Below are 27754 nucleotides of genomic sequence, written 5' to 3' on the forward strand. Positions count from 1 at the left end.
TGTGCCCTGGCCTCATCGTCATCATTGTGGCTTAAATGACAGGTTCAGTGACCTGGCTACTATTTTATTAATATTGTGATCTTTAAGTAAAAAAATGTAACTCCAGCAAAATGGCACTGACACATGCACAGTAGCATCTATCGCTTTTGCTGGAGCCAAATTTTTTTTTGCTCCAAAAAAAATGACGGTGGAGCAAGCGTAGTAGCATCTATCTGTACGTGATGCTCTTAATCTCTGCAAGCCCCGACCACTTTATTTTTTGAAGACCACAATATGAACTGTGCAAGCGCAGAACTTAAAAAGGGAGCCAGGTCGCTGAAGGTTCAGTGACCTATCATTTAAGCCACAATGATAATTATGAGGCCAGAGCACCAAAAAAAGAGTCCTGCCCCCCGGGGATGAGAATCTCATTAACTGAAAACTGCAAATACACAAGAACCACAAGACTGATTTCTTCACCCAGGTATCATTTTAATCAGTATAACAGCGCCAAACTGACAATGCCTGTAGTTTACTTGGCAAAATCGTGATGACAGATTTGCTTTAAGTTATGACAACTTTCATATGATTTACTTTATCCTATTAACTTGGTCCTAAATACTGGCACTTGCCATTAATAAATTTGGTCACTGTTAGCCATTTTTTTTGCTGCAGACACATTTATAAATTTGGGACAATATCTAAATAAACACATTAAACTTGCAAATTAAGAAGCAGCAGAACCAATCTAACATATACAATCTGTCTTAGGAAATCCCTATAACTTACACTTATGATCTTGGAGCTGTAATAGGGTTATGCAATATACATTTGTGCTCTACTCAAGAGGTGCAGATATTTCTTCACTGTACATATTTCAGTTTCTTGTGTAGCTACAGCACATTCCAGACTTTATTATACAATGTGTTTTTTTATTCGTCTTTTTATTTTATCTTTTTTTTAGATTCACAATGCACACTTGAAGGCAAATTTGACGACGCAGCAGGATTCACAAAAGGAATTCCATGAGTTAAGGTGATAAAAGAAGTAATACAGTATAGTGATTTATATTCTTATCATAGAACGAATAGATGGACAAATGGATTTCACTATACAGCATTTTCGTGACTGACGGATGTTCTACCAAACATCTTGTGAGAAATTTGGCTCCAAAGTCAGGGCAGCAGACCCCCATGGCCAACATGTTAAAGGGTTATGATTCATGGGTGGTTTTTATGTGATAAGGGGATATTTTCTAAAATAGAAGTGTTAAGTCCCAATGTAGTGCCCTTTGGAGTTAGAGTGATTTTCCACTTAGGATGGCAAAAAAATACAGAGATACGCAGAGGTATTTGAAAAACTTTTGACACAAGGAGGCAATGAGCTTGAAAGTACACAGCCTTACCGGTGACAAGATACCTGATGGTTTCACAGCTTGACTTGAGCAAAGGAAAAACAGTTGGCCATTTACAACAATTTGCTGACACTTGAAAGAATATTTTGACATTTGCGATAATTTAAAGAGGGCTTACCCCCAATCTGTTTTCTTATATTTTATTTAAGAATAGAATGGTCAGCCTCAGACTGATGAATTTTCTAATCATCACCTATTTACAAATGAGATAGCAAGTGTTCCTAATGCCCCTGACTTTCTAGCAAAAGTTGAGTTTGAACTTCCGGGTTGTAATTTCTGACATTCAGAACAGGATCCCATAATCCTCCATGGCCCTTCTGCTTGGAAAGAGCAAGATCTCACTTTTTTGCAATAACTGAGTGCTGCCGTATACTTTACTAAGCTGTTACCAAACAGTAATTTCTCTAATAATGTTACTGCTTGGTTCCAGCTTAGTAAACTATGGAGCAGCACTGGTTTGGTGCAAATGACGAGATCTCACAAAATCTTGGCTTTTCACAGCAAAGAGGGCTGAGGATGGTTGAAAGATCCTGCTCTACATGCCAAGATCCCACAACCTGGAAGTTTGGACTTGACTTTTGCTGGAAACTCGAGTCCTTTAGAGGACATTAGAGACATTTGGGACCTCTTACATTAATAGAAGCTGTTTAATAAAACCAACAGTCTGTAGCTGCCTACTCTTTTCTTAGATAAAAATGGCAGCCCAAAACACCTTCACACCTCCTTGTTTTCCTTCAATCAACACCCCCCTCTTCTCTGACAGCTATGGCTTCCTAGGCCAGAGAAGAGAGGAGATGGGTGAAAACCAATCAGGTGGGAAGGTGTATTTATATGATTAGCCCCTCCGCGAAGCACCGAGCACCTGTACTTGGTTTGAACAGTCATTCTGTGGTGACAGAGTCCCATTAATGATAATCTGCTGGCACTTTCCTCAGCAGCACCTCCATCACTCCACAACTATCTCGGTTTCACAATCCCGGTAACTCAGCACACACAGTTGTGTCAGTATCAACCTCTATCACTGTCATCTCTGGATGGCTACAACAGACGCTACAGCTGGACTAGTAACTATGCACACGCTGCACTTTACAACCACCGCCTGACAGTCTCTCACTCACATGTATTAGTCTGCTAGTCTTCTCTAACATTACACTCAGACCTCAGTATACAGACTCTTTTGGTGTAGCTATGTCCATGTTCATCTCTGGTGGCTATTTCTTTACCCTATTTAGTTGGTGGACTCTTCACACAGGTTGCAGTTTGGCTAGTCGGCAAGGACATCTTTCTCTGTCTGTAACTTTAATCCGGATAGCATAACATGAGTCTTATAGCAGTGGCGTAGTATGCCAACATGGGTGGTGCACGCCTATGAATCACCCGCCAGGGCCGTGGGGTACCCGGTACCGGGTCCGGTGTTCACAGTGGGATGTCACGGAGGTGACCCGGTTCGTGGCCCTGGGCACCCATGTAAAAGGGGAAAGTCTGTAAAGGGATTTAATGAATAGAGTTTATGTTCGTGACGCCACCTGTGGTATTCGGTCAGTGGGGACCGACGCTGCTTTAAGGGGTCCTCTGGGGTGATGTTATGGCAGCTAGATGGTATAACTTCCCACAGGTGAAGTATATCCCCAGGGCTCCCGGTGTGTAGATGGAAGATGGTGAATGGTGCGGAAGGAACGAGGACACAGGTTTGCAGTCTCTTTACCTTGTTTACTGAAGACTTCAGGCAGCCACAGTCCAGGGTACCAGATCACAGGGCAGGCAGGGTCTGGCCGGTTGGGAAACGAATCCAGAGTCCCCTTTATCAGGTAGAGTTAAAAGCCTTCCTCTAGTGCGGTGGTGTTGTAGTCCCTTACTGCCTATGGCTTCAGATAAGGTCCTCACAGTTCTTCTCTCTGTCCCCCATATAGGATAGGACATAACCCGTATGACTGGTGACATGAGCCTTTTTACAGGGACTCTAGCACGCCCCGGTTCTATAGGTGTTCTATAGGTGTCACCGTGTCTCCTGGATATTAAGGCGGACAGGTAACTTGCAGTTCAGCTGTCCTGCCGGTCTCTGATGTAAGTCGTAGAGTCCTTACAACCTCGGTGGTCCGGTTACTGGTTATCTGCGCTCCCGAAGGAGGCAGCTTTTTCGCAGCTGGTCTCCCCTGATATCACTCTCCTGTGCTTCGCTCTCCTGCACGCTCACTGAACAATGTTCGGCTTTCTGTATGTCTCTTTCCAGGAGCTGCAGTGCTTCAGATTACACAGCCCCTTCAGACCTTCTGACCCTCTAGGTCGGTCTCCTCTCTCCTGTCTCTCTGACAATCTGAACTCTCTTTCCCTCCAAACCACAATACAGTATATATAGGGGAGTCACCTAGTAAATAGGATCAAAAGCTCCCCCTTGTGGCCTGGAGTGTGAACGTGTTGTGTATATGGTGGTTACCTGATAAGAGATATACTTCATCGCTTCCAAACGTAACATCACTCTCCCCGTGAGGAAAGCAGGACCCTGAGGCGCCACACCTACCATCCACTTCTCTCAAAAGATCCCTCAAACATGTCTCAAGCATAGTTGTTGGCAGAATTGTGCCACCCCTACATTACTGCTACATCCCTGGGTTTCTTATGTTTTTTCCTCATGTAAGTGACCCAGCAATGTAGCAATCAGTAGTAATATGGTGTCGGATAGACTGGAGCCACTGGGAAGATACATGTAAAGAAAGATGGATGGGTAGATGGATGAATAGATCATAGACCAAAGGTAGACACTGTAAGTAGATGTGATATGTTCTGTTGAATACTTTATTATAATCATCTCTTTAAAAAGTTCTATGAATGACCAAACCTGTGGATAGGTGATGAACATAATTCCTGGGGGAAGAAAACCTTTAAGACGATCAGCTAAAGTGCACATAATCATTTTTCTTGTTTGCTGATAACAGGGACAATCTAGAAAAGCATCCCCTCCAGTTTACATACCACGATGGGAAAATTCCAAAGATATGTCCAGTGCGAGAGGAAAAGACATGGGCTCTCAATGTCAAGAGAGGAATTCTGAGTGTTCTGCAGGGTAATCTTAAAGCACCTTCTGCTGGACGGACCATTGAGGAGGTAACATATTCATCTGCTTACTGTACTCTCATTTTATTAGCAATGTTGGTCTACTCATCCATCGTTCTTCTCTCCTACCATTGACATTCCAAGTTTTCCTCTTCACTGTAGGACACTAGTATTTCTGATTATTCCGGCATCTGTCTGTGAGTGTGGGATGCTGGAAAGATCTCTCCAGCTGTATACTCCAGAGGCATCACCTTTGGAGTTAGCTGAATGACTTCGCTGTGTACATGTTTCATGGCTTTGCAGCAGATGTTATTAATATGCACAGACCAAGAGTACTTCGTACTTTTTTTGTGCTGTGGATGTGACAATAAATGGTAACTACAGTAGTAGTTCTTTTTCTTTGCAGGTTGATGTTTTAGGAAAATGCCCAACAACATATGAGTTCAGAGGACAATCTGTCTGGAAGAAAAAAGACTTGACTCAGTGTACAAACAGGATATTAGGATCCACATCGCTGAAATCAGTTGCTCTTCCTGGGAAAACCGTAGGTATCTGACATGTTCCTATGCAAAAATAAGAAAGGTCACAATTTCTTGCACATATTTGGTGTGCGCCATGATTTTTAAATGGAACCTGTCAGTAGGATCAACCCTCCTAAGCCATCTATACGGGAATGTAGGTCATAGGAAGTGAAATAAAATGATACCTTGATAGCTGAGATCCTATATTTTGTTCCAGAGAAATTCACATTTTTTTTATTAATATGTAAATTATCTGTTAAGATCTATGGGCGGGACATAGATCTCTCTGCCAATCTGCCTCCTCAGCTTAAATTAATCAGGTTGTCTACTACTTGGACAACCTCTTTCAGTCTGTATGTTTCTCCCTTTCAAAATCAACAGCACTTATACTCGTCTCCGATGTCAGCGCTGTTCCAGCGGTGTTGGCACTGTCTCTCCAGCGATCATGTACAAAGTGACGTCATGCGAACCCTGCAGCCTATCAGTGGTTGCTCAACTTTCCTCACCATGGGATTTATCACAAACATCCTCCGGATGTAAGCGATTTGTCCGAAGGTGGAGAGAGTGAAGCAGATGCTGATTTACCTCAGGGCTCACGAGACCTCACACTGTTATGTGACCGTCGGGAGAGACGGTGCCGACACTGCTGGAACAGCGCTGACATCGGAGGCGAGTATAAGTGCTGTTGATTTTGCAAAAAGTGGGAAATATACGAATTGAGAAGTAGTTGTCCAAGTAGCTGATAAGGACAACCCCTTTAAATGAAGGGACGGGTGTTACTTGTGTGAGACATGTAATGACTGACAGTCTGATCTCCTGATCTACATGTCTCACACTGGTAAATGTGATTTAGAAAGTACTTCTATTAAATGTTATAATTTAAAGGGGTCTGTCTGGGGTCAGACTCCTTTTTATAACCCAGTATTCGCTAAGGCTATGTGCACATGTTGAGTATTTGCAGCAGAGTGTTGGCAGGCATAACGCTGTGTAAAATGCATGTGTTTTTGACTTATTTTTTTACTATTCCTTTGAATAGGTGAAAAACACCACAAAAACTCTGAAAGAAGGGACATGCTGCAGATTTCAAACAAAAAATAAGCGTTTTTATGGTTGAAATTTGCAAGGAAAAAATAAGCAGCATGTGCATGAGATATCAGAAATCTCATTCACATTGCAGGTATTGTACAACACTGTATTTTCCTGCAGCATAAATGCGTGGAAATAAAACACAGTGTGTGAACAAGTCCTTAGTAATCCAGTTAAAGGTATTGCCGGAAGTGCTGTACAGACAGATGTGCTCCTTCAGTGCACCAGTCAATGTTTTGTCCTGTGGACTTGCTTGCCACTGACATATTTTTTTTCTGAATCGAAAATAATTTTGAAAACAATCACATATTTTGAGAGTAAAGATAGAGGAAAAGCGGTACGTTATTCAACTTATGCCATTTGGAAAACTCAACCTTTTAACATTAGTTTGACCCCTTGTCAACTGTTAGAGTGTTGTTAAAACATTTCAACACTGTTTGGGGATCTGACTATGGTGACTCCCACAATAGTTGCATTGATAGCTAAGGCTAGTTTCACATTAGCGTTTGCAGCAGCTGCGGAGGGCTGCGGACTCCCTCCGTGAAGCCCCGCTCTCGGCCGCACCTCCGCCGCTAGCTCCGCCTATTTCTGCATGCGGCCGGCATGCGGCCTGTGTACCTATCTTTAACATTAGGTACGCAGGTCGTGCCACTGTATGCGGATGCTTCCGCATGCGTCGTTTTGACGATGCGGCGACCAGCGTAGAACGCAGCTTGTAGCAATTTCCTTTTTTTCCGCATCATCAAAACGACGCATGCGGAAGCATCCGCATACAGCCGCACGACCTGCGTACCTAATGTTAAAGATAGGTACGCAGGTCGCATGCAGAAATAGGCGGAGCTAGCGGCGGAGGTGCGGCCGAGGGCGGGGCTTCACGGAGGAAGTCCGCAGCCCTCCGCAGCTCCTCAAAACGCTAGTGTGAAACTAGCCTAAGGATTGCAGCTTCTTCTTTGGCTTCACTACACAGTTATCAACCATACAATCATTGCTCTGCAGGAGAAAAGATAAGAGACCTTGGTGCTTACAAGGTTAATGGCTGCCACTAGCAGTCTGTAGCAACATAGGTCATACAAAAGGGCTGTAAGCAGGAAGTGAATCGGTCTGTAGCTGAGACCACATTAGAGGTAAATGTTCCTTGTGGTGAAAAAAATGGAGAAGCAGGCTCAAAGCTTCAGAAAGGCCTTCTATCAATGGAGTAATTATGGTGACCTTCAGTTCAGCTGATATAAGAGGCTTTTGAAGTGATGAAGAACATGGAGCAAGTGGCAACAACATAGAGCATTGGGACTGTTTGTGAGGTTTTTTGGTTGTTTACAGACATTTATTATTTAGGGGTTTCATATTCATAGAGTGTGTGATCGAGGAGGAGTTTGTGCGGTTAGACCAAGTAGCTGCCGGCCAGAGTGTGTAGGTTCAAGTAATGAAAGACAGAGCCCTGGAGTGAGTGATGAGATGTTCATGATGTAGGACCTACTCTAGAACTGCACGGAGAGGGGGTTTGAATGGTGTGCAGTATACTGTGTAACCCCATAAAATCCAGGCACCTTCTAGCGTATAGAGTAAGAGCTGGAAAACCGTTTTCTCCCTTGTGTTATCATTCTTGGACTAGTTGATAACCGTGGGAACAGTGTCATCCTTCAGGAAGAGGAGATGACAGTAAGGGTACTGTCACACAGTGGCACTTTGGTCGCTACGACGGTACGATCCGTGACGTTCCAGCGATATCCATACGATATCGCTGTGTCTGACACGCTACTGCGATCAGGGACCCTGCTGAGAATCGTACGTCGTAGCAGATCGTTTGGAACTTTATTTCGTCGCTGGATCTCCCGCTGTCATCGCTGGATCTTTGTGTGTGACAGCGATCCAGCGATGCGTTCGCTTGTAACCAGGGTAAACATCGGGTTACTAAGCGCAGGGCCGCGCTTAGTAACCCGATGTTTACCCTGGTTACCAGCGTAAAAGTAAAAAAAAAAAAAACGTACATACTCACATTCCGGTGTCCTTCAGGTCCCTTGCCGTCTGCTTCCCGCTCTGACTGACTGCCGGCCGGAAAGTAAGCAAAGCACAGCGGTGACGTCACCGCTGTGATCTGCTTTCACTTTATGGTGGCACTCAGTCAGAGCGGGAAGCAGACGGCAAGGGACCTGAAGGACACCGGAATGTGAGTATGTACGGTTTTTTTTTTTTACTTTTACGCTGGTAACCAGGGTAAACATCGGGTTACTAAGCGCGGCCCTGCGCTTAGTAACCCGATGTTAACCCTGGTTACCCGGGACCTCGGCATCGTTGGTCGCTGGAGAGCGGTCTGTGTGACAGCTCTCCAGCGACCACACAACGACTTTCCAACGATCACGGCCAGGTCGTATCGCTGGTCGTGATAGTTGGAAAGTTGCAGAGTGTGACAGTACCCTAAAAGGGGCCTATTACTGGTGCCATGTGTATGACGCGATGATGGACACGAGGTGCTGATAAAAATATCAGAACAGTGAGCAGGCTTTAGCCGCAAGGGCTCATTCACAAGTCCCATTTTCATGTACTTGTACGTGTGATAGTCTATAGGGCCATTCACATGTCCGTGATTTTTCACAGACCGGAAAATCGTAGAGACATGTCCCATTTTGATCCAAGGATCAGATCAAAAATGGCAATGCAAGCCTATAGGTCTGTTAAAAAAATCGGACCGCACTCGTACAATTCCAATTTCATGGACTGTCAGAATGGAGAAGGTGGAGAAACCTTTTTTTTTCTCCATGTATGAGAAAAACTGATGGCGCTCAGACCAAACTCTAATCAAAGTGTGATTCAAAAAAATTGGTCTGTTTTTCTCGCACATGGAAAAATTAGAGCCCTGACACACACAGATCCTATATACATTAGCTGTGGCTAAAGAAGCAAAAAGCTGGCTTTCTAAGTGCCACCAATGGAACTCTACCAGCCAATAAGTCATATAAAGGCTGTACTGAACCTTGCCTCATGATTTAGGAAATGTACCAAACCTGAGTCTCCGCCCAGAGAAAAACACCCCCATCTGCACAAGTCTACTGATGGATATCTTTTCCTCCTTCCCCTGTGGTTGTCCATGCAGAGGAATTTAACACTTGCTGCCAGATTACAGCTGTGGTTCCTAATGGCAGGATGCGCTTTGATCAGCAAGGCAAAATTATAAAAAAGAGATTATCCAAAGTTGAATCATCCTTGCAACCAAATATTTATAAAAGCTTTAGTCTCCTTGATGTCACTGTACACAGGAAATGCTCTTAAACCATTTTGATAAATGATTTCACTTTGTTTTGACAAGTTGCTCGCATGCTTATTGCTGGGTATGTAATTTTGCTAGATTTACGGAGATATTCTTGGAACACTTTAACAGCTTTCTGTTATTTAGTCTTAGATAACCCTTCTTTTGCGATAACATATTTTCTTTCCAGGAATTATCCAGGGCTAGTTAAAATCAGCATTCTTAGAAAGTGAAATTTCCACTAACTATTGTGATGCCATAAAACTTTATATTTTGTCATTAGTTGGAAGAAACATTAAATGCTACAGTAGCTTCACATGTTACTCAGACAGGAACAACTAATTTTTATTTTTTTGGAGTTCAAAAAGCACTGCACCAAGTGAAGGTTTTTTGTTTTTTTTCATACAGCAAATTCTTGACTCTTACCTGGAATGTGTGCAGATTTTTAAAGGCGGCGTATTAGCAGAAGCCACTTGCAATGAATCTCATCTCGTCACACTATTTTCTCGAAAAGGAAATGGTGCTAAAACAAACACTAAAACTGTTCTCAAGCTGCAAAAAACAGACGTGGATACAATATCTAATAAAGGTTAGAAAAAACGAAAACACGTTTTACCTGTCAATCTCTCTGTTACCTACCTATTACAATTCATTGATGTTAATTTTCATGTCTATGGTTTCTGATTAGAGACGCTTGGAAGGGTTGATGTAACCAGTCTGATGTATGAAAAGGAAACAGGCCACGCCAAACCAGGCGGAGAAGATGCTGCTGAGACTGTGAGAAACCTGTGCCAGTCTTCACATTTGAACTATGAGGTATTGTAGTAATGCAATATATTTGAATAAGTCTCAATATGACCAGGCTAAAGACATAAAGAAGTTGGCTACCGCCTCAATACCTGATCGGTGGTGGTACAACACCTGGCACCTCTGCCAATTAGCTGTTAGTGGTGGCCGGAAGGTTGCCGGGTGTTGCACCGCCACAGATCAGATATTGATGGCCTAGCCTAAAGATAGATAATCAATAAAAAAGTAGTGGCCAACCCCTATAAAGTCCCCCTTACATCTTAAATGGTCACCCCCCCCCTAAGGATAGGCCATCAATAAAAGAAGTAGTGGCCAACCTCTTCAAGCTCCCCATACAGCTTAGATGGCTGACGGCTGAACAATGCTTTGGCCGAGATATATCTCGGCCATTTTTCCCATACACTTGAGAATACATAGTTACATAAGGTTGAAAAAAAGACCTAGGTCCATCAAGTTCAACCTTTCTCTGCCACTTATACAGAGTAGAAACGGGAGAATTGATTTGCAGTCCTCGATGTCCACTGGCCGGTTTAGTAATCTGTGACCACAGGATAGGTGAACTGTGAATCTCCTTACCACCCGGGATTCTCACCTTTTTTTTTTGATGAGCCGGACATCATCATTGCAGCGTAACGTACACATGATGTCACACCAGAACAAGGAATCAAAAGATAATATTAAGATATCTGGTGGACCCTCAGTGATCTTGAGAATGGGGCTCTGGAACCTCATCATCAATGGGAGTGACGGAGGAGGCCAAGTTCAGTCCCACTGACAATGAATGAAGCATTGGTCAACCATGTGCATCTACTCCATTCAAGCAAAGACTTTGTAGAGCCACGTTCTCAGGATTGCTGAGGCCCCAGAATAGTTTGTTTCTATCTCATGAATAGGGGATCACTTTCGATTTAGGGGAAACCTAAGTAATATAATTTATAGTGAAAGGTGATGTTACTTTATTGAGAAGTTGTTGGAGAGACCAGGTTTGCTAAAGGGGTAGACATAAGTTACTGAGGTTTAGTATGTATAATGCCTGCAGATACATATTGTAATAATGTTGATTGGAAGGTTGAGGAATCTCACGTTTGGAGTAGTCATTACAAATTTCTTTCTGCATTTGTGGGTTTAGAATTTTCTTTAAATTAACCAAATTCCTTTAACAGTCTCGGACTGACGCTGAAGAGCAGCTAGGTAACTGGAAGGCACTGTGAGAAAGTGGGCAGTGGCAGTGGTTTGTAGAGCCTCCAGTTATTGATGTTCTTCTGAATGAGAAGGTCCTGACCACAGGACTGTGTGACACATAGTGCTCTCATTCATAGGCTCTATTAGCCTTTTACATGCTTGAGCATTTCCACAATGATGGCTAGCAATGTATGTATGTATGGCAGCGGTCACAGTAAGTGGTGTGATGACAGGATGAGAAATATGTAGAAAAGTATGTAACGCTGTGATTGAACCTCTTACCTAATAGAGCAAGCAATTCATCTGCCGTAAAATAGAAACTGGTGTAAACAGGATTAATCTCGTTTAAAAAATGGAGATGTCTTCCAGTGGTGTTCCCTGCTGCATAATCTTATTATTTTATTAGATGGTGCCTGCCTCATCCGGAAAAGCTATTTCCTTGTAGATATATTGTTAATCTGCAGATAAAGTGATAAAGGCATGTCGGGCTGCCTAACTGAAGCAGCAGTTACCGAGAGAAAATAAACCTGTATCTTCCCCTATAGGAGCGATTACAGTCACTGCTCACCATGGTGCTATAACCATGCCTGGCACATTGACAGCCCGTTCTGCAGCATGTGTGTGCAGCATGTGTGTGCAGCATGTGTGTGCAGTATGTGTGTGCAATAAATGTGTGCAGTGTGTGTGCAGGGTGTGTGTGCAGTGTGTGCAGCGTGTGTGTGCAGTATCTGTGTGCAGTGTGTGTGTGCAGCGTGTGTGTAGTGTGTGTGCAGTATGTGTGTGCAGTGTGTGTGTGCGCAGTATGTGTGTGCAGCATGTGTGTGTAGTGTGTGTGCAGTATGTGTGTGCAATAAATGTGTGCAGCATGTGTGTGTGTGCAGTATCTGTGTGCAGCATGTGTGTGCAGTATGTGTATGCAGTACCTGTGTGCAGCATGTGTGTGCAGTATCTGTGTGCAGTGTGTGTTCAGTGTGTGTGTGCAGCATGTGTGTGCAGTATGTGTGTGCAGTGTGTGTGTGCAGTATGTGTGTGCAGTATCTGTGTGCAGCATGTGTGTGCAGTATCTGTGCAGCGTGTGTGTGCAGCATGCGTGTGCAAAATGTGTGTGCAGTATCTGTGTGCAGTATCTGTGTGCAGTATCTGTGTGCAGCATGTGTGTGCAGTATCTGTGTGCAGCGTGTGTGCAGCATGCGTGTGCAAAATGTGTGTGCAGCATGTGTGTGCAGCATCTGTGTGCAGTGTGTGTGTGCAGTGTGTGTGTGCAGCATGTGTGTGCAGTATGTGTGTGCCACATGTGTGTGCAGTATCTGTGTGCAGTATGTGTGTGCAGTGTGTGTGCAGTACCTGTGTGCAGCAAGTGTGTGCAGTATCTGTGTGCAGCGTGTGTGTGCAGCATGCGTGTGCAAAATGTGTGTGCAGTATCTGTGTGCAGCATGTGTGTGCAGCATCTGTGTGCAGTACGTGTGTGCAGTGTGTGTGTGCAGTATCTGTGTGCAGCATGTGTGTGCAGCATGTGTGTGCAGTATCTGTGTGCAGTATGTGTGTGCAGTGTGTGTGCAGTATCTGTGTGCAGCATGTGTGTGCAGTATCTGTGTGCAGCATGTGTGTGCAGCATGCGTGTGCAAAATGTGTGTGCAGTGTGTGTGCAGTATCTGTGTGCAGCATGTGTGTGCAGTATATGTGTGTAGCATGTGTGTGCAGTATCTGTGTGCAGTGTGTGTGTGTGCAGTATGTGTGTGCAGTATCTGTGTGCAGTATGTGTGTGCAGTATATGTGTGCAGCGTGTGTGTGCAGCATGCGTGTGCAAAATGTGTGTGCAGTGTGTGTGCAGTATCTGTGTGCAGTATGTGTGTGCAGCATGCGTGTGCAGTATGTGTGTGCAGTATGTGTGTGCAGCATGCGTGTGCAGTATGTGTGTGCAGTGTGTGTGCAGTATCCGTGTGCAGTATCTGTGTGCAGCATGTGTGTGCAGTATGTGTGTGCAGTGTGTGTGTGCAGCATGTGTGTGCAGTGTCTGTGTGCAGTCTGTGTGTGCAGTATATGTGTGTAGTATGTGTGTGCAGTATCTGTGTGCAGCGTGTGTGTGCAGTATGTGTGTGCAGTGTGTGTGCAGTATCTGTGTGCAGCATGTGTGTACAGTATATGTGTGTAGCATGTGTGTGCAGTATCTGTGTGCAGCGTGTGTGTGCAGTATGTGTGTGCAGTGTGTGTGTGCAGTATCTGTGTGCAGTATGTGTGTGCAGTATCTGTGTGCAGTATATGTGTGCAGTGTGTGTGTGCAGTATCTGTGTGTAGCATGTGTGTGCAGTATCTGTGTGCAGCGTGTGTGTGCAGTATGTGTGTGCAGTGTGTGTGCAGTATGTGTGTGCAGTATCTGTGTGCAGCGTGTGTGTGCAGTATATGCGTGCAGTATGTGTGTGCAGTGTGTGTGTGCAGTATGTGTGTGCAGTATCTTTGTGCAACATGTGTGTGCAAAATGTGTGTGCAGTGTGTGTGTAGTATCTGTGGGCAGCATGCGTGTGCAGTGTTTTTGTGCAGCATGTGTGGCCAATAAGTGTGTGCAGTGTGTGTGTGCAGAGCTGGCAGTCATCAATGTGCCGTAGAGTGATACATTTTCTTCCTGTAGCTGCTCCTCCATATTGCTGGCAGGCACGGCATGATTGAAAGGTGAATAACAGTGAATCCGTCACCATAGTTTTGCTCTGTTATCTGAGAGCAGCATGCTGTAAGGACACAGACCCTGATTTCAGCAGTATATCACTTACTGGGCTGCTTTCTGTAGTTTTAATGAAATCGCTCTTTTATCTCCCAGTGTTCTCAATGCTGAGCTTTGCATAACCCCGCCCCTACCACTGATTGGCAGCTTTCTGTGTACACTCTGCATAGGCAGAAAGCTGGTGGAGGCGAAGTTATAAAGAGCCATTGAATATGGGGGCCTACATCACAACAGTTTTACTAGTCCTCTAGTGACAATCTACCGCAGATAAAACAGTGATTTTATCAAAACTACAGCAACCAGCCCTGTAAGCAACACATCACTGGAATCAGTATATCGGTCTGTACATCATGTTGCTCTCAGATTAGGTGGCAAAAACTTGGCAATAGTTTCCTCTTAAACACTATTCACCTGCAAATTAACCCTATAACTGACTGGTTCAGTTGTAGATTGGGGGAGGGTAAATTTGATTTTCCTGAAGTGATGATTTGCATTTTGGAGATTTGCTCCTCCATCTGCTGTGCACGTGTTTCATTGTTCCCCATCAGTAATAGGGGGATTATTTTGTCTATTGCACAGAAGGATGACAATGTCTCAGAAATATATTGGGCTACAGTTTTGGGCACCATGGAAATTCAGGTCTATGTGACGTCCCTTGCTGCATAGTGATTTACTGTGTTTAATCATTTCAGACTGTCATACACATCCGCTCGTCGTACTTTTGGTTAATAGGCATGGTATTTAAAGTAAAGTTCAGATTTAAAGGGGTTTTCTCAAGGTCATTAGCTGCCTGCTCACCAATTGCACTGTGCTCCTGCTTGATTGATAGATCGAGGCAATGGCATTGTATCGCCACTTTCAGATGATGCAAGATGCTGTGCGCTCTCACATACTGCAAGTAGAGGCAGCTTTGCATCTGGAGCATCAAAGAAGTAAAGTAAACAGGCACTTAAAGGGAATCTGTCACCAGGTTTTGCTGTGTAATCCAAGAGCACCATAATGTAGGATCAGAGACTCTGATTAAAGGGATGTGTCACTTACTGGGCTGTGTTTTGCTGTTTCAATACAATCAGTGTTTTATCAGCAGGACATTATTATTACAGGACAACTGGCCTTGTGCCTCCTAGTCCACCCACACCTCCAGCACTGATTAGCAGCTCACTGTCACTATACAAGGTACACAGAATACAACCATTTTTCTAAAACAGACTTATCGGGAGATCTGATGGGTCCTTGTTAGATGTGTGAAAGCGGTCAAATTCAAGGTTGGACTTTCTGAATAATTGAAAACATTTCTTGGGTGGGATATTTTTCTTTGTCGACTGGAAACATTCCTGAAACAAAAAGATGGCTTCAGATCAGATAAGAAAGTTGCCAGATACCAAAACTAACTCATTCTTTTACTTTCTACTGCATAAAGACCTTCATACCACCAGCCAGTGCCAAGTTCTCCATGGTTCAACGGCGCCCCTAGCCATGAAACAAAAGCTAATCGCACTAGACGGCTGACATCTCCCACCCAGCCGGGACCTCAGACCAATCTCATTAGAACGCGGGATTTTTTCCAACCTCCTTTTGTTGTCTTGGAGATATCATGTCTGAGACTTTTGCTAATTTGCTTCACTGATGCCTAATTCTTAGAGCCTTGTCCTGCGCTCTCGGAGATTAGTCTTGGTGCTTGAAAGCTACAGAAAAACTATTAATAGGGATGTAGTAAAGCATGGAAGAAAAACTCCGCCCTTCAGAGTTATGGATGTATGAAATCAAGCAGGAGATTGTAGGAAAAACTATTTTCTATTGGAATTAGTATGAACTTAGTTTAGAGCTAAACTCATTCTTTTGCAGTCAGACATTTTACCCTGGAGCAGGGATGTCAAACTGAAATAAACAGAGGACCAAAATTAAAAGCTTGGACAAAGTCGCCGGACAACCTTGATAGTTATTAAAAAAAAATCTACAATTGATAAAGTTTTTCCTTATCATTAAATATAACGATTATCTTTTTCATATGGAAACAAACTTAAAGTGGTTGTGCCACAAATAAAGTATATTTTAATTAATAGATCTTAGAATAACGTATTGGAATAATATATGTTATCTAAGAGCAGTAAAAAACATATGGCCCAATGGCCTAATTTAAATATGTAATAGCAAAGTATTAAAAATCTTGAATAGTACAGATAATATAGTATGATGCAAACAAAAGTGCCCCCACACACAGTATGATACCCCCGCAATAAATTCCACCACAGTTCCCACCACACACACGTATGATGACCCTCCCTCAATTCTACGACAAAGAATAGTGACCCATCACAGTATGGTTCCCGAACTGTAATCACCAGACAGCCCTCCATACAGTATACTGGTCACAAAAAGTGCTTCACACAGTATAATGGGCCACACATAGTCCTCCATACAGTATAATGGCCACAAAAAGTGCTCCATACAGTATAAAGGGCCCCACATAGTCCTCCATACAGAATAATGGCCGCAAAAAGTGCTCCATACAGTATAAATGGTCCCATATAGTCCTCCATACAGTTTAATGGGCCACACATAGTTCTCCATACAGTATTATAACCACAAAAAGTGTTCCATACAGTATAAACGGCCCCACATAGTGCTCCATACAGTATAATGGGCACCCAAAGTACTCCATACAGTATAATAGCCCCGCATAATGCTCCATACAATATAATGGCCACAAAATGTGCTACATATAGAATAATGGACCCACAAAGTTCTCCATACAGTATAATGGCCCCACATAGTGTTCTGTGCAGTATAATGGCCACAAAAAATGCTCCATACAATATAATCGCCCCTAAATATTTCTACATACAGCATAATGGCCTCACATAGTGCTCCATACAGTATAATAGCCCCACATAGTGTTCCATACAGTATAAAGTGCCCCAAGTTAAAAAAATAAATATTCACCTCTGCCTATTTCCACTTTGCTCCAGTCTCAAAATGGTGTCTTCAAATCCTCTGCACATCTCGGTACAGCGGGCGCGTTGCAATGACATCATCACGTTCTCTGTGCTGAGACTTCAGATGCACATGGGGAATGATAGGAGAAGGAGTGTCAGCTGATGCTCCCTCCTCCATCATTGTTTTCCACTGTATTGACATCTAGGATGCCGATATAGAAGAAAGTGTGGGTGTCTCGTGCCAAATATACTCGGGGGACCTGCCCGGTGTTGAGATCCAAATATACTCACTCTGTGGGCCAGATTTGTCCCGCGGCCCAGAATTTGACATATGTGCCATGGAGTTATCAAAACATTAACTAGCAATTTTAACAGGTTATTTAAGTGATTTTCATACTACTCTATGGTGGGGAAAAAAAGATAGCTATTAACTAAACACGACAAGAAATATATTCATGCAGCAATTAAAAAAGCGAAATCAATAGCTTGTCAAAATTAGTTCGCCACCCTCTTACAAAAATTAAAGGGGTTGTCCAATTTTAAACTTCAAATCTACAGTCACTCCATGTGACTGCAGACTTGTGAATCCTCACATCACACGCACTGTATGTAGTGGGGTTTCTCCAGTGCCGGGCGGTCATGTGATGGCAGGTATACGATATGTGTGCAGTATCACTCAATGCAAGTGTGTTAAGCGAGGTTGGAAACAGTCTAGTCGGAATGTGGCCGGGAGTATGCATATCGTAAACCTGCGGTGACATGACCGCCCGACACCAAAGAAACCTCACCCCAAAGTGACTGTAGACTTGTAGTTTAAGACCAGACAAACCCTTTAAGGATTTATGCCACCTAGGTCTGACTGCTATGGAAATAACGGTTTAGGACTATGACTAGGACTTTCTATCCCATGTTGGTTGCTGTGGTTGACCGTTTCCGAGTATTACATATTTTTTTGTTCTTGGATAGATTACTATGAATATTTCTTTAATGTTACTTGAAAATAAAAACTGGAATCACTGAAAAGTTAGTGTCAGTTTTATCTAAGTATCTAAATATATATTTTATGTTCTGCCAGTTACCTAGAAGCTATTGGCTGGAGATGCTATCTACTCTGTACATGAGCCATATTCAACACATTATCATTTACCCTGGCGAACTGTCCTGAATCAGTCTTCAAATAAGCCTAGCGTGCTCTTAGTTGTGGGCTACGTATATAGTTTTCCAAGAGTGCTAGTTCTCTTTCAACGAGTACAGATCTGTGTAAAGGAACCTTTCAGTTATTTACATGCAACATTCAGGCTCTGAAACGCGTTCAGTAAAAGCTACAACTGTAATAACATGAATCTTATATAAACGTTTAAAGAGACTCTATGAAGTTCTACTTATTTAATGTTTCTATTTGGGTACACTGGAAAGGTGCGTGTGTACCGGTTTTATAATAAGTAGTTACTACTATAACATTTAGCTGTAACTCAACTACTATGTATATTATATAGGAGAAAATAAGAAAAATTCATGTGTGAATGGGGGGCTCAGGATCCCTTTTATTGAGATAATTTGGGGTCCACAATTATTATATGTTTATCACCTGTGCGGTCATTTGGTGATAAGTCTATTTGATAGGTTAAACCCTTATTGGACATGACCAGTTCCCTTCAAGAACCCTTTTAACTCTTTACTGTCAGATATTCCTGTCTTTATTGAAACAGTGCAATATGGAGCAGGTTTTGAATATGTTCTTTAATTAGCGACGGAGCCAAATTTTTGAAATCTGACCAGTGTCACTTTCTGTGGTAATAACTCTGCAACGCTTCAACATATCCCAGTTATTTTGAGTTTGTTTTTTCATGACACATTATACTTTATGATAATAGTAAATTTAGGTCAATATGTTTTGCGTTTATTTATAAAAAATATCAAAAATTTGAGAAAAATGTAAAAAATTAGCAATTTTCAAAATTTGAATGATTATCCCTTTAATCCAGATGGTGATACCACAGCAAACCATTAATAAATAACATTTCCCTCATGTCTGCTTTACATCGGCACCATTTGTAAAATGTTTTTTTTTATTTCGTTATCATTTTAGGAGGATTAAAAATGTAGCAGCAATTTTTCATTTTTTCAAGGAAATTTACAAAATGTATTTTTTTAGGGACTTATCCATGTTTGAAGTGCTTTTAGGGGTCTCATATATTGGGAAACCCCCAAACGAGATACCAATTTAAAAACAGCACCCCCTGACATATTGAAAACCTGCTGTCAGTTAGTTTATTAACCCTTCAGGTGATTTACAGGAATTAATGCAGAGTGGCATGATAGAAATGAAAATGTGTATTTTTACCACCTAAATGTCGCTAACTTCTGAACAGGTTACTACAGCCGTCAGACTCTAAGGCCGCTACTTGGTCATGAATTGCCATGGCAAACATTAGGACCACACAATGATGATCTGAGGGCACCAGTTTGGATAAAGAGGAAGCCCCCACACTCTGTTAACCATTTATAATGATGTAGTCACTATTGACAGCAGCATCTAAGGGGTTAAACAGATTTGGATGGTGCAAACACTGATCATGGCTGATACAGCAAGTTGTCAGCTATAGTGCACAACCGACAGCTGCTGGATTGTCACCTGTATGGGGAGGCTATTCTCTTATATCTCAGGTCAGTTAAAAGACGTATTGGCGGTCATTAAGGGGTTAAAGGAGATTTTAGCAGTGGAACCCCCACTGACTATCTATTTACAGTAAAGGTACCTTCACACTAAACGACTTTGCAACGATAACGATAGCGATCCGTGACGTTGCAGCATCCTGGATAGCGATATCGTTGTGTTTGACACGCAGCAGCGATCAGGATCCTGCTGTGATATCGCTGGTCTTTGCTGAAAATCCAGAACTTTATTTGGTCGTCAGATCGGCGTGTATCGTTGTGTTTGACAGCAAAAGCAACGATGCCAGCGATGTTTTACAATGGTAACCAGGGTAAATATCGGGTTACTAAGCGCAGGGCCGCGCTTAGTAACCCGATATTTACCCTGGTTACCATTGTAAAAGTAAAAAAAAAACAGTACATACTCACCTTCTGATGTCCGTCAGGTCCCTGGCCGTCTGCTTCCCGCACTGACTGTGAGCGCCGGCCGGCCGTAAAGCACAGCACAGCGGTGACGTCACCGCTGTGCTCTGCTTTTACTTTACGGCCGGCACTGACACAGTCAGTGCGGGAAGCAGACGGCCAGGGACCTGACGGACATCAGAAGGTGAGTATATACTGTTTTTTTTTTTACATTTACACTGGTAACCAGGGTAAACATCGGGTTACTAAGCGCGGCCCTGCGCTTAGTAACCCGATGTTTACCCTGGTTACCCGGGGACTTCAGCATCGTTGGTCGCTGGAGAGCTGTCTGTGTGACAGCTCTCCAGTGACCACACAGCGACGCTGCAGCGATCGGCATCGTTGTCGATATCGCTGCAGCATCGCTTAATGTGACGGTACCTTACAAGTGCTTCTCACAAAATTAGAATATCATCCAAAAGTTAATTTATTTCAGTTCTTCAATACAAAAAGTGCATCTCATATATTATATAGTCATTGCAGAGTGATCTATTTCAAGTGTTTATTTCTGTTATTGCTACATAGCTATTAAGGTTGAAGGAAGACTGTAAGTCCATCTAGTTCAACCCATAGCCTAACCTAACATGCCCTAACATGCTGATCCAGAGGAAGGCAAAAAACCCCATGTGGTAAGAGTAAGCTCCACCATGGGGAAAAAAATTCCTTCCCGACTCCACATACGGCAATCAGACTAGTTCCCTGGATCAACGTAATATCAAGGAATCTAGTATATATAACCTGTAACATTATACTTTTCCAGAAAGGCATCCAGTCCCCTCTTAAATTTAAGTAATGAATCACTCATTACAACATCATACGGCAGAGAGTTCCATAGTCTCACTGCTCTTACAGTAAAGAATCCGCGTCTGTTATTATGCTTAAACCTTCTTTCCTCCAGACGCAGAGGATGCCCCCTTGTCCCTCTCTCAGGTCTATGATTAAAAAGATCATCAGAAAGGTCTTTGTACTGTCCCCTCATATATTTATACATTAACATAAGATCACCCCTTAGTCTTCGTTTTTCCAAACTAAATAGCCCCAAGTGTAATAACCTATCTTGGTATTGCAGACCCCCCAGTCCTCTAATAACCTTGGTCGCTCTTCTCTGCACCCGCTCCAGTTCAGCTATGTCTTTCTTATACACCGGAGACCAGAACTGTGCACAGTATTCTAAGTGTGGTCGAACTAGTGACTTGTATAGAGGTAAAATTATGTTCTCCTCATGAGCATCTATTCCTTTTTTAATGCATCCCATTATTTTATTTGCCTTTGTAGCAGCTGCCTGACACTGGCCACTGAATATGAGTTTGTCATCCACCCATACACCCAGGTCTTTGTCATTGACGGTTTTGCCCAGAGTTTTAGAATTAAGCACATAGTTATATATCTTATTACTTCTACCCAAGTGCATGACCTTACATTTATCCCCATTAAAGCTCATTTGCCATTTATCAGCCCAAGCTTCTAGTTTACATAAATGATCCTGTAATATAAAATTGTCCTCCCCTGTATTGATTACCCTGCAGAGTTTAGTGTCATCTGCAAATATTGAAATTTTTCTCTGTATGCCCCCTACAAGGTCATTAATAAATATGTTAAAAAGAAGAGGGCCCAATACTGACCCCTGTGGTACCCCACTGCTAACCGCGACTCAGTCCGAGTGTGCTCCATTAATAACCACCCTTTGTTTCCTATCCCTGAGTCAGCTCTCAACACACTTACACATATTTTCCCCTATCCCCATTATTCTCATTTTATGTAACAACCTTTTGTGTGGCACCGTATCAAAAGCTTTTGAAAAGTCCATATACACTACATCTACTGGGTTCCCTTGGTCCAGTCCGGAACTTACCTGTTCATAGAAGCTGATCAAATTAGTCTGACATGAACGGTCCCTAGAAAACCCGTGCTGATACTGGGTCATGAGGTTATTCCTCTTCAGCTACTCCAGTATAGCATCTCTTAGAAAACCCTCCAGGATTTTACCCACAGTAGAGGTTAAACTTACTGGCTTATAATTACCGAGTTCAGCTTTTGTCCCCTTTTTGAATATTGGCACCACCTTTGCTATACGCCAGTCCTGTGGTACAGACCCTGTTATTATGGAGTCTTTAAAGATGAAAAATAATGGTCTATCAATGACTGTACTTAATTCCTGCAGTACTCGGGGGTGTATCCCATCCGGGTCCATCATTGTTGATGATTATGGTTTACAGCCAATGAAAACCTAAAAGTCATTATCTCAGCAAATTAGAATAATTAAAAAAACACCTGCAAAGGCTTCCTAAGCATTTAAAAAGGTCCCTTAGTCTGTTTCAGTAGGCTCCACAATCATGGGGAAGACTGCTGACTTGACAGATGTCCAGAAGGCAGTCATTGCCACACTCCACAAGGAGGGTAAGCCACAAAAGGTCATTGCTAAAGAAGCTGGCTTGAAATAGATCACTCTGTTTGTAATGACTCTATATAATATACGAGTTTCATTTTTTGCATTGAAGAACTGAAATAAATTAATGTTTTGATGATATTCTAATTTAGTGAGAAGCACCTGTATATACACCCCTTCCCCGCTTAATGCCCTGCATGTATCCGCTGTCAGGTTCACCTGGAGTTATATTCTCCCTGCAGCTGCTCCCTTCCAGTTGTTGAGGCGACATTGAGTTGGTGAACAGTCAGCGCTCAGCAGACATTGAGATTATATGATGTAATCACACCGACCTATGACTGACATCCTGCTCTGCAGTGTGCGTGTGTAGTGAGTGTCTGTAGTGTGAGTGTGTAATGTGTGTGTAGTGTGTGCAGAGCAGAATGCCAGTCATGGAGAGGTGGTTGTGATTGCAGCACTGCATAGTGAGCACTGACTGTTCACCACACTTCTAATTAGATTACTACATATGTTTAAAACAATATTTTCCATCCGATTACTACTAAGGCTGTAGGTAAGTACCATTATTTTTGGTGACAGTTTCCCTTTAAGCAAATAAAAAAATAGTGTAAGAAAAAGTTTTATTTTTCTTTCTTGGATCCATTTTTTATTTCACTTAAAAAAACAATAACATCCCGCTCCAAAAGGTACTGTGTGATCCAGGATTTAGGCACTGCAAGTTTAAAGGGAACCTGTCACCCCCAAAATCGAAGTTGAGCTAAGCCCACCAGCATCAGGGGCTTATCTACAGCATTCTGTAATGCTGTAGGTAAGCCCCCGATGTATCCTGAAAGATGAGAAAAAGAGGTTAGATTATACTCACCCAGGGGCGGTCCCGCTGCGGTGGGTATCGCGGTCCGGTCCGGGGCCTCCAATCTTCTTCAGATGACGTCCTTTTCTTGTCTTCACGCTGCGGCTCCGGCGCAGGCGTACTTTGTCTGTCCTGTTGAGGGCAGAACAAAGTACTGCAGTGCGCAGGCGCCGGGAAAGGTCAGAGAGGCCCAACGCCCGCGCACTGCAATACTTTGCTCTGCCCTCAACAGGACAGACAAAGTACGCCTGCGCTGGAGCCGCAGCGTGAAGACAAGAAAAGGATGTCATCTGAAGAAGATGGGAGGCTCCAGACCAGGCTGCGACGCCCATCGTACCGGGACCGCCCCTGGGTGAGTATAATCTAACCTCTTTTTCTCATCTTTCAGGATACATCGGGGGCTTATCTACAGCATCACAGAATGCTGTAGATAAGCCCCTGATGCCTGTGGGCTTAGCTCATCTTTGATTTTGGGGGTGACAGGTTCCCTTTAAAATGCTATTAACTGGATGACAAATTAATTAAATAAATACAAGTTAATTAGATGAATTTTTAGTAACATCCGTAAAGACTGTCTGTGCTTCTCTGCATCTATCTTTCTTGTAATGTATCACAGCTTTGTTTTTAAAACCATTTTAAAATCATAAGTTTTCCAAATAGCTGTATCGTTCTTGTATCTTTTACTCTTTCAGAAGACATTCATTATATAATTCCTTTCAATATTATTTCCTGGTCCTGGACCAGTCTGGGGTGAAACTTATAACTGAGCCTCATAACAAATACTACAACACAAGGCTGTACCTAGCTTGAGCACTGAAATTTAGAGTGGGCTCTCAGCACCCCAGTCCGACTCATTACGCTATTCTATTTGCCTTCGACTGTTCCATATATACTGGTTACGGTGCTTCCCTTCACAGTCAGGATCCAAGGCCGAGTTCAGTATAGGAGTCTTCTGCTCCTTTTCACCTCGCTCTGCTGTATTCTTACAGCATGACTATGTAACAGCTATGCATGTGTTTCTTCTCCATCCTCTAAAGCCTTCAGTCTACTGCGATGATTGGCATCTCTTCTGTTGTGAACTATAGTTCTTGGCTCCCTCTTGTGGTCATTAGCGGTATGGCACTTTGAGTGTCTTTCCCCAGGTTGGCACTCACCTGCTTCGTTTGGTCTGGGTGTGCCTATATAAACTTCCTGGATACTCAGTATTGTGCCTGGATTCATTGTTATCAGACCTTGTCTGTTTTCTCCTGTCTCCTGGTCTCCTGATTTTGCAAGATAAGCTAAGTCCTGCTTTCTTATTTTTGTGCATTTGAATTTCCCTTATTTTGTTCCAGCTTTGTTTAATATGTGATTCCTGATTTTGCTGGTAGCTCTAGGGGGGCTGTTATCCTCCCCCCACACCGTTAGTCGGTGCGGGGGTTCTTGGATATTCAGCGTGGATATTTTGTAGGGTTTTTTGCTGACCGTATAAGTCATCTTTCTATTTTCTGCTATTAGTCAGTGGACCTCTCTTTGCTAAATCTAGTTCATTCTTACGTTTGTCATTTCTTCTTACCTCACCGTTATTATTTGTTGGGGGCTTGTATTATAACTTTGGGGTCCTTTCTCTTGAGGCAAGAGAGGTCTTATTTTCTCTGAAAGGGTTAGTTAGTTCTCCGGCTGGCGCGAGACGTCTAGAACCAACGTAGGTACGTTCCCCGGCTGCTGCTAGTTGTTTGTGTTAGGATCAGGTATACGGTCAGTCAAGTTACCACTTCCCTATGAGCTGGCTTTTTGTGTTTGCAGACTTAGCTGGTACTCCTGTGATCCTCTGCCATTAGGATCATAACAGTAATTCAGGCCCAGAAAAGTGCATTGCAAGCGGGACTATAAGAAAAGAAGTCTGAGTTTTTTTTTGGTTTTTTTTTCTTCCTCCCCTTAATCTCTGAGTGGCTTGAAGCTCTGCTGCAGACATGAATGTTCAGACTCTGATTACTAGTGTGGATCAGCTTGCTGCACGTGTGCAGGGCATTCAGGATTTTGTTATTAGCAGTCCTATGTCAGAACCTAAGATACCTATTCCTGAGCTGTTCTCTGGAGATCGATTTAAATTTGGGAATTTTTGGAATAATTGTAAATTGTTTCTATCTTTGAGACCTCGTTCGTCTGGAGACTCAGCTCAACAAGTTAAAATTGTTATCTCCTTCTTGCGTGGCGACCCTCAGGATTGGGCTTTCTCATTGGCGCCAGGAGATCCGGCATTGGCAAATATTGATGCGTTTTTTCTGGCGCTCGGATTGCTTTATGAGGAGCCCAATCTTGAAATACAGGCAGAAAAAGCATTGCTGGCTATCTCTCAGGGCCAGGATGAAGCTGAGGTGTACTGCCAAAAATTTTGGAAATGGTCCGTGCTTACTCAATGGAATGAGTGTGCTCTGGCCGCAAAATTCAGAAATGGCCTTTCCGAAGCCATTAAGAATGTGATGGTGGGTTTTCCCATTCCTACAAGTCTGAATGATTCTATGGCTCTGGCCATCCAGGTTGATCGGCGTTTGCGGGAGCGCAAAACTGCTAATCCTCTGGCGGTTTTGTCTGAACGGACGCCTGACTCAATGCAATGTGATAGAATCCTGACTAGAACCGAACGGCAAAATCATAGGCGTCAGAATGGGTTGTGTTTTTACTGTGGTGATTCTACACATGTTATCTCGGCATGCTCTAAACGGCCATCAAAGGTTGTTAGTCCTGTCGCCATTGGTAATTTACAGCCTAAGTTCATTTTGTCTGTGACTTTGATTTGCTCATTATCTTCCTACCCTGTTATGGCATTTGTGGATTCAGGTGTGGCCCTGCCCCTGAGTCTTATGGATTTATCATTTGCCAAGCGCTGTGGTTTTGTCCTAGAGCCTTTAGAAAATCCTATTCCTCTTAGAGGAATTGATGCTACGCCATTGGCGGAGAATAAACCGCAGTATTGGACACAAGTGACCATGTGCATGTCTCCTGAACATCGGGAGGTGATTCGTTTTCTTGTTTTGCATAAAATGCAGGATTTGGTTGTTCTGGGTCTGCCATGGTTACAGACCCATAATCCAGTTTTGGATTGGAAGGCTATGTCCGTGTCAAGTTGGGGTTGTCAGGGAATTCATTGCGATTCCTCGTCGGTGTCTATTGCTTCTTCTACTCCTTCTGAAGTCCCTGAGTATTTGTTGGACTATCAGGATGTATTCAGTGAGTCCAGGTCCAGTGCCCTTCCTCCTCATAGGGACTGTGACTGCGCTATAGATTTGATTCCTGGTAGTAAATTTCCTAAGGGACGACTATTTAATCTGTCTGTACCTGAGCATACCGCGATGCGTGCTTATATTAAGGAGTCTTTAGAGAAGGGACATATTCGTCCATCCTCTTCCCCTCTTGGTGCGGGATTTTTTTTTGTGGCCAAGAAAGACGGCTCTTTGAGACCGTGTATAGACTATCGGCTTTTGAATAAAATCACTGTCAAATTTCAGTATCCTTTGCCACTATTGTCGGACTTGTTTGCCCGGATTAAGGGTGCCAAGTGGTTCACCAAGATAGATCTTCGCGGTGCGTACAACCTTGTGCGCATTAAGCAGGGAGATGAATGGAAAACTGCGTTCAATACGCCCGAAGGTCATTTTGAGTACTTGGTGATGCCTTTTGGGCTTTCTAATGCCCCCTCAGTGTTTCAGTCCTTTATGCATGACATTTTCCGGAAGTATCTGGATAAATTTATGATTGTTTATCTGGATGATATTCTGGTTTTCTCTGATGATTGGGATTCTCATGTAAAGCAGGTCAGAATGGTGTTTCAGGTTTTGCGTGATAATGCTTTGTTTGTGAAGGGCTCAAAGTGTCTCTTTGGAGTGCAGAAGGTTTCCTTTTTGGGTTTTATTTTCGCCCCTTCTACTGTGGAGATGGACCCAGTCAAGGTCCGAGCTATTCATGATTGGACTCAACCCACGTCCGTTAAGAGTCTTCAGAAGTTCTTGGGTTTTGCTAATTTCTACCGTCGTTTTATTGCTAATTTTTCTAGCATTGTAAAACCTTTGACGGATATGACCAAGAAAGGTTCTGATGTTGCTAATTGGGCTCCTGCGGCCGTGGAGGCTTTCCGGGAGCTGAAGCGCCGGTTTACTTCGGCGCCTGTTTTGTGCCAGCCTGATGTCTCACTTCCCTTTCAGGTTGAAGTAGACGCTTCTGAGATCGGTGCAGGGGCTGTTTTGTCGCAGAAAGGCTCTGGTTGCTCTGTGATGAGACCATGTGCTTTTTTTTCTAGGAAGTTTTCGCCTGCTGAGCGGAACTATGATGTTGGTAATCGGGAGTTGTTGGCTATGAAGTGGGCATTTGAGGAGTGGCGTCATTGGCTCGAGGGAGCTAAGCATCGTGTGGTGGTCTTGACTGATCATAAAAATCTGATGTACCTCGAGTCCGCTAAACGCCTGAATCCTAGACAGGCTCGTTGGTCGTT

General features: G+C 43.2%; 1 protein-coding gene across 1 annotated transcript in view; it reads left to right on the plus strand.

The window, feature by feature from the left end:
- LOC143786017 (uncharacterized) overlaps positions 1-27754 on the plus strand; it is a 376109-nt gene that overhangs the window by 19498 nt on the left and 328857 nt on the right. Inside the window, exons 4-8 of the mRNA XM_077275186.1 lie at positions 944-1014; positions 4327-4495; positions 4851-4988; positions 9701-9881; positions 9981-10108. Coding sequence (XP_077131301.1) covers positions 944-1014; positions 4327-4495; positions 4851-4988; positions 9701-9881; positions 9981-10108 — 687 coding nt within the window. The remainder of the gene's footprint in view (positions 1-943; positions 1015-4326; positions 4496-4850; positions 4989-9700; positions 9882-9980; positions 10109-27754) is intronic.

Source organism: Ranitomeya variabilis, chromosome 7 (genome assembly GCF_051348905.1).
Source record: "Ranitomeya variabilis isolate aRanVar5 chromosome 7, aRanVar5.hap1, whole genome shotgun sequence".
Taxonomy (NCBI): domain Eukaryota; kingdom Metazoa; phylum Chordata; class Amphibia; order Anura; family Dendrobatidae; genus Ranitomeya; species Ranitomeya variabilis.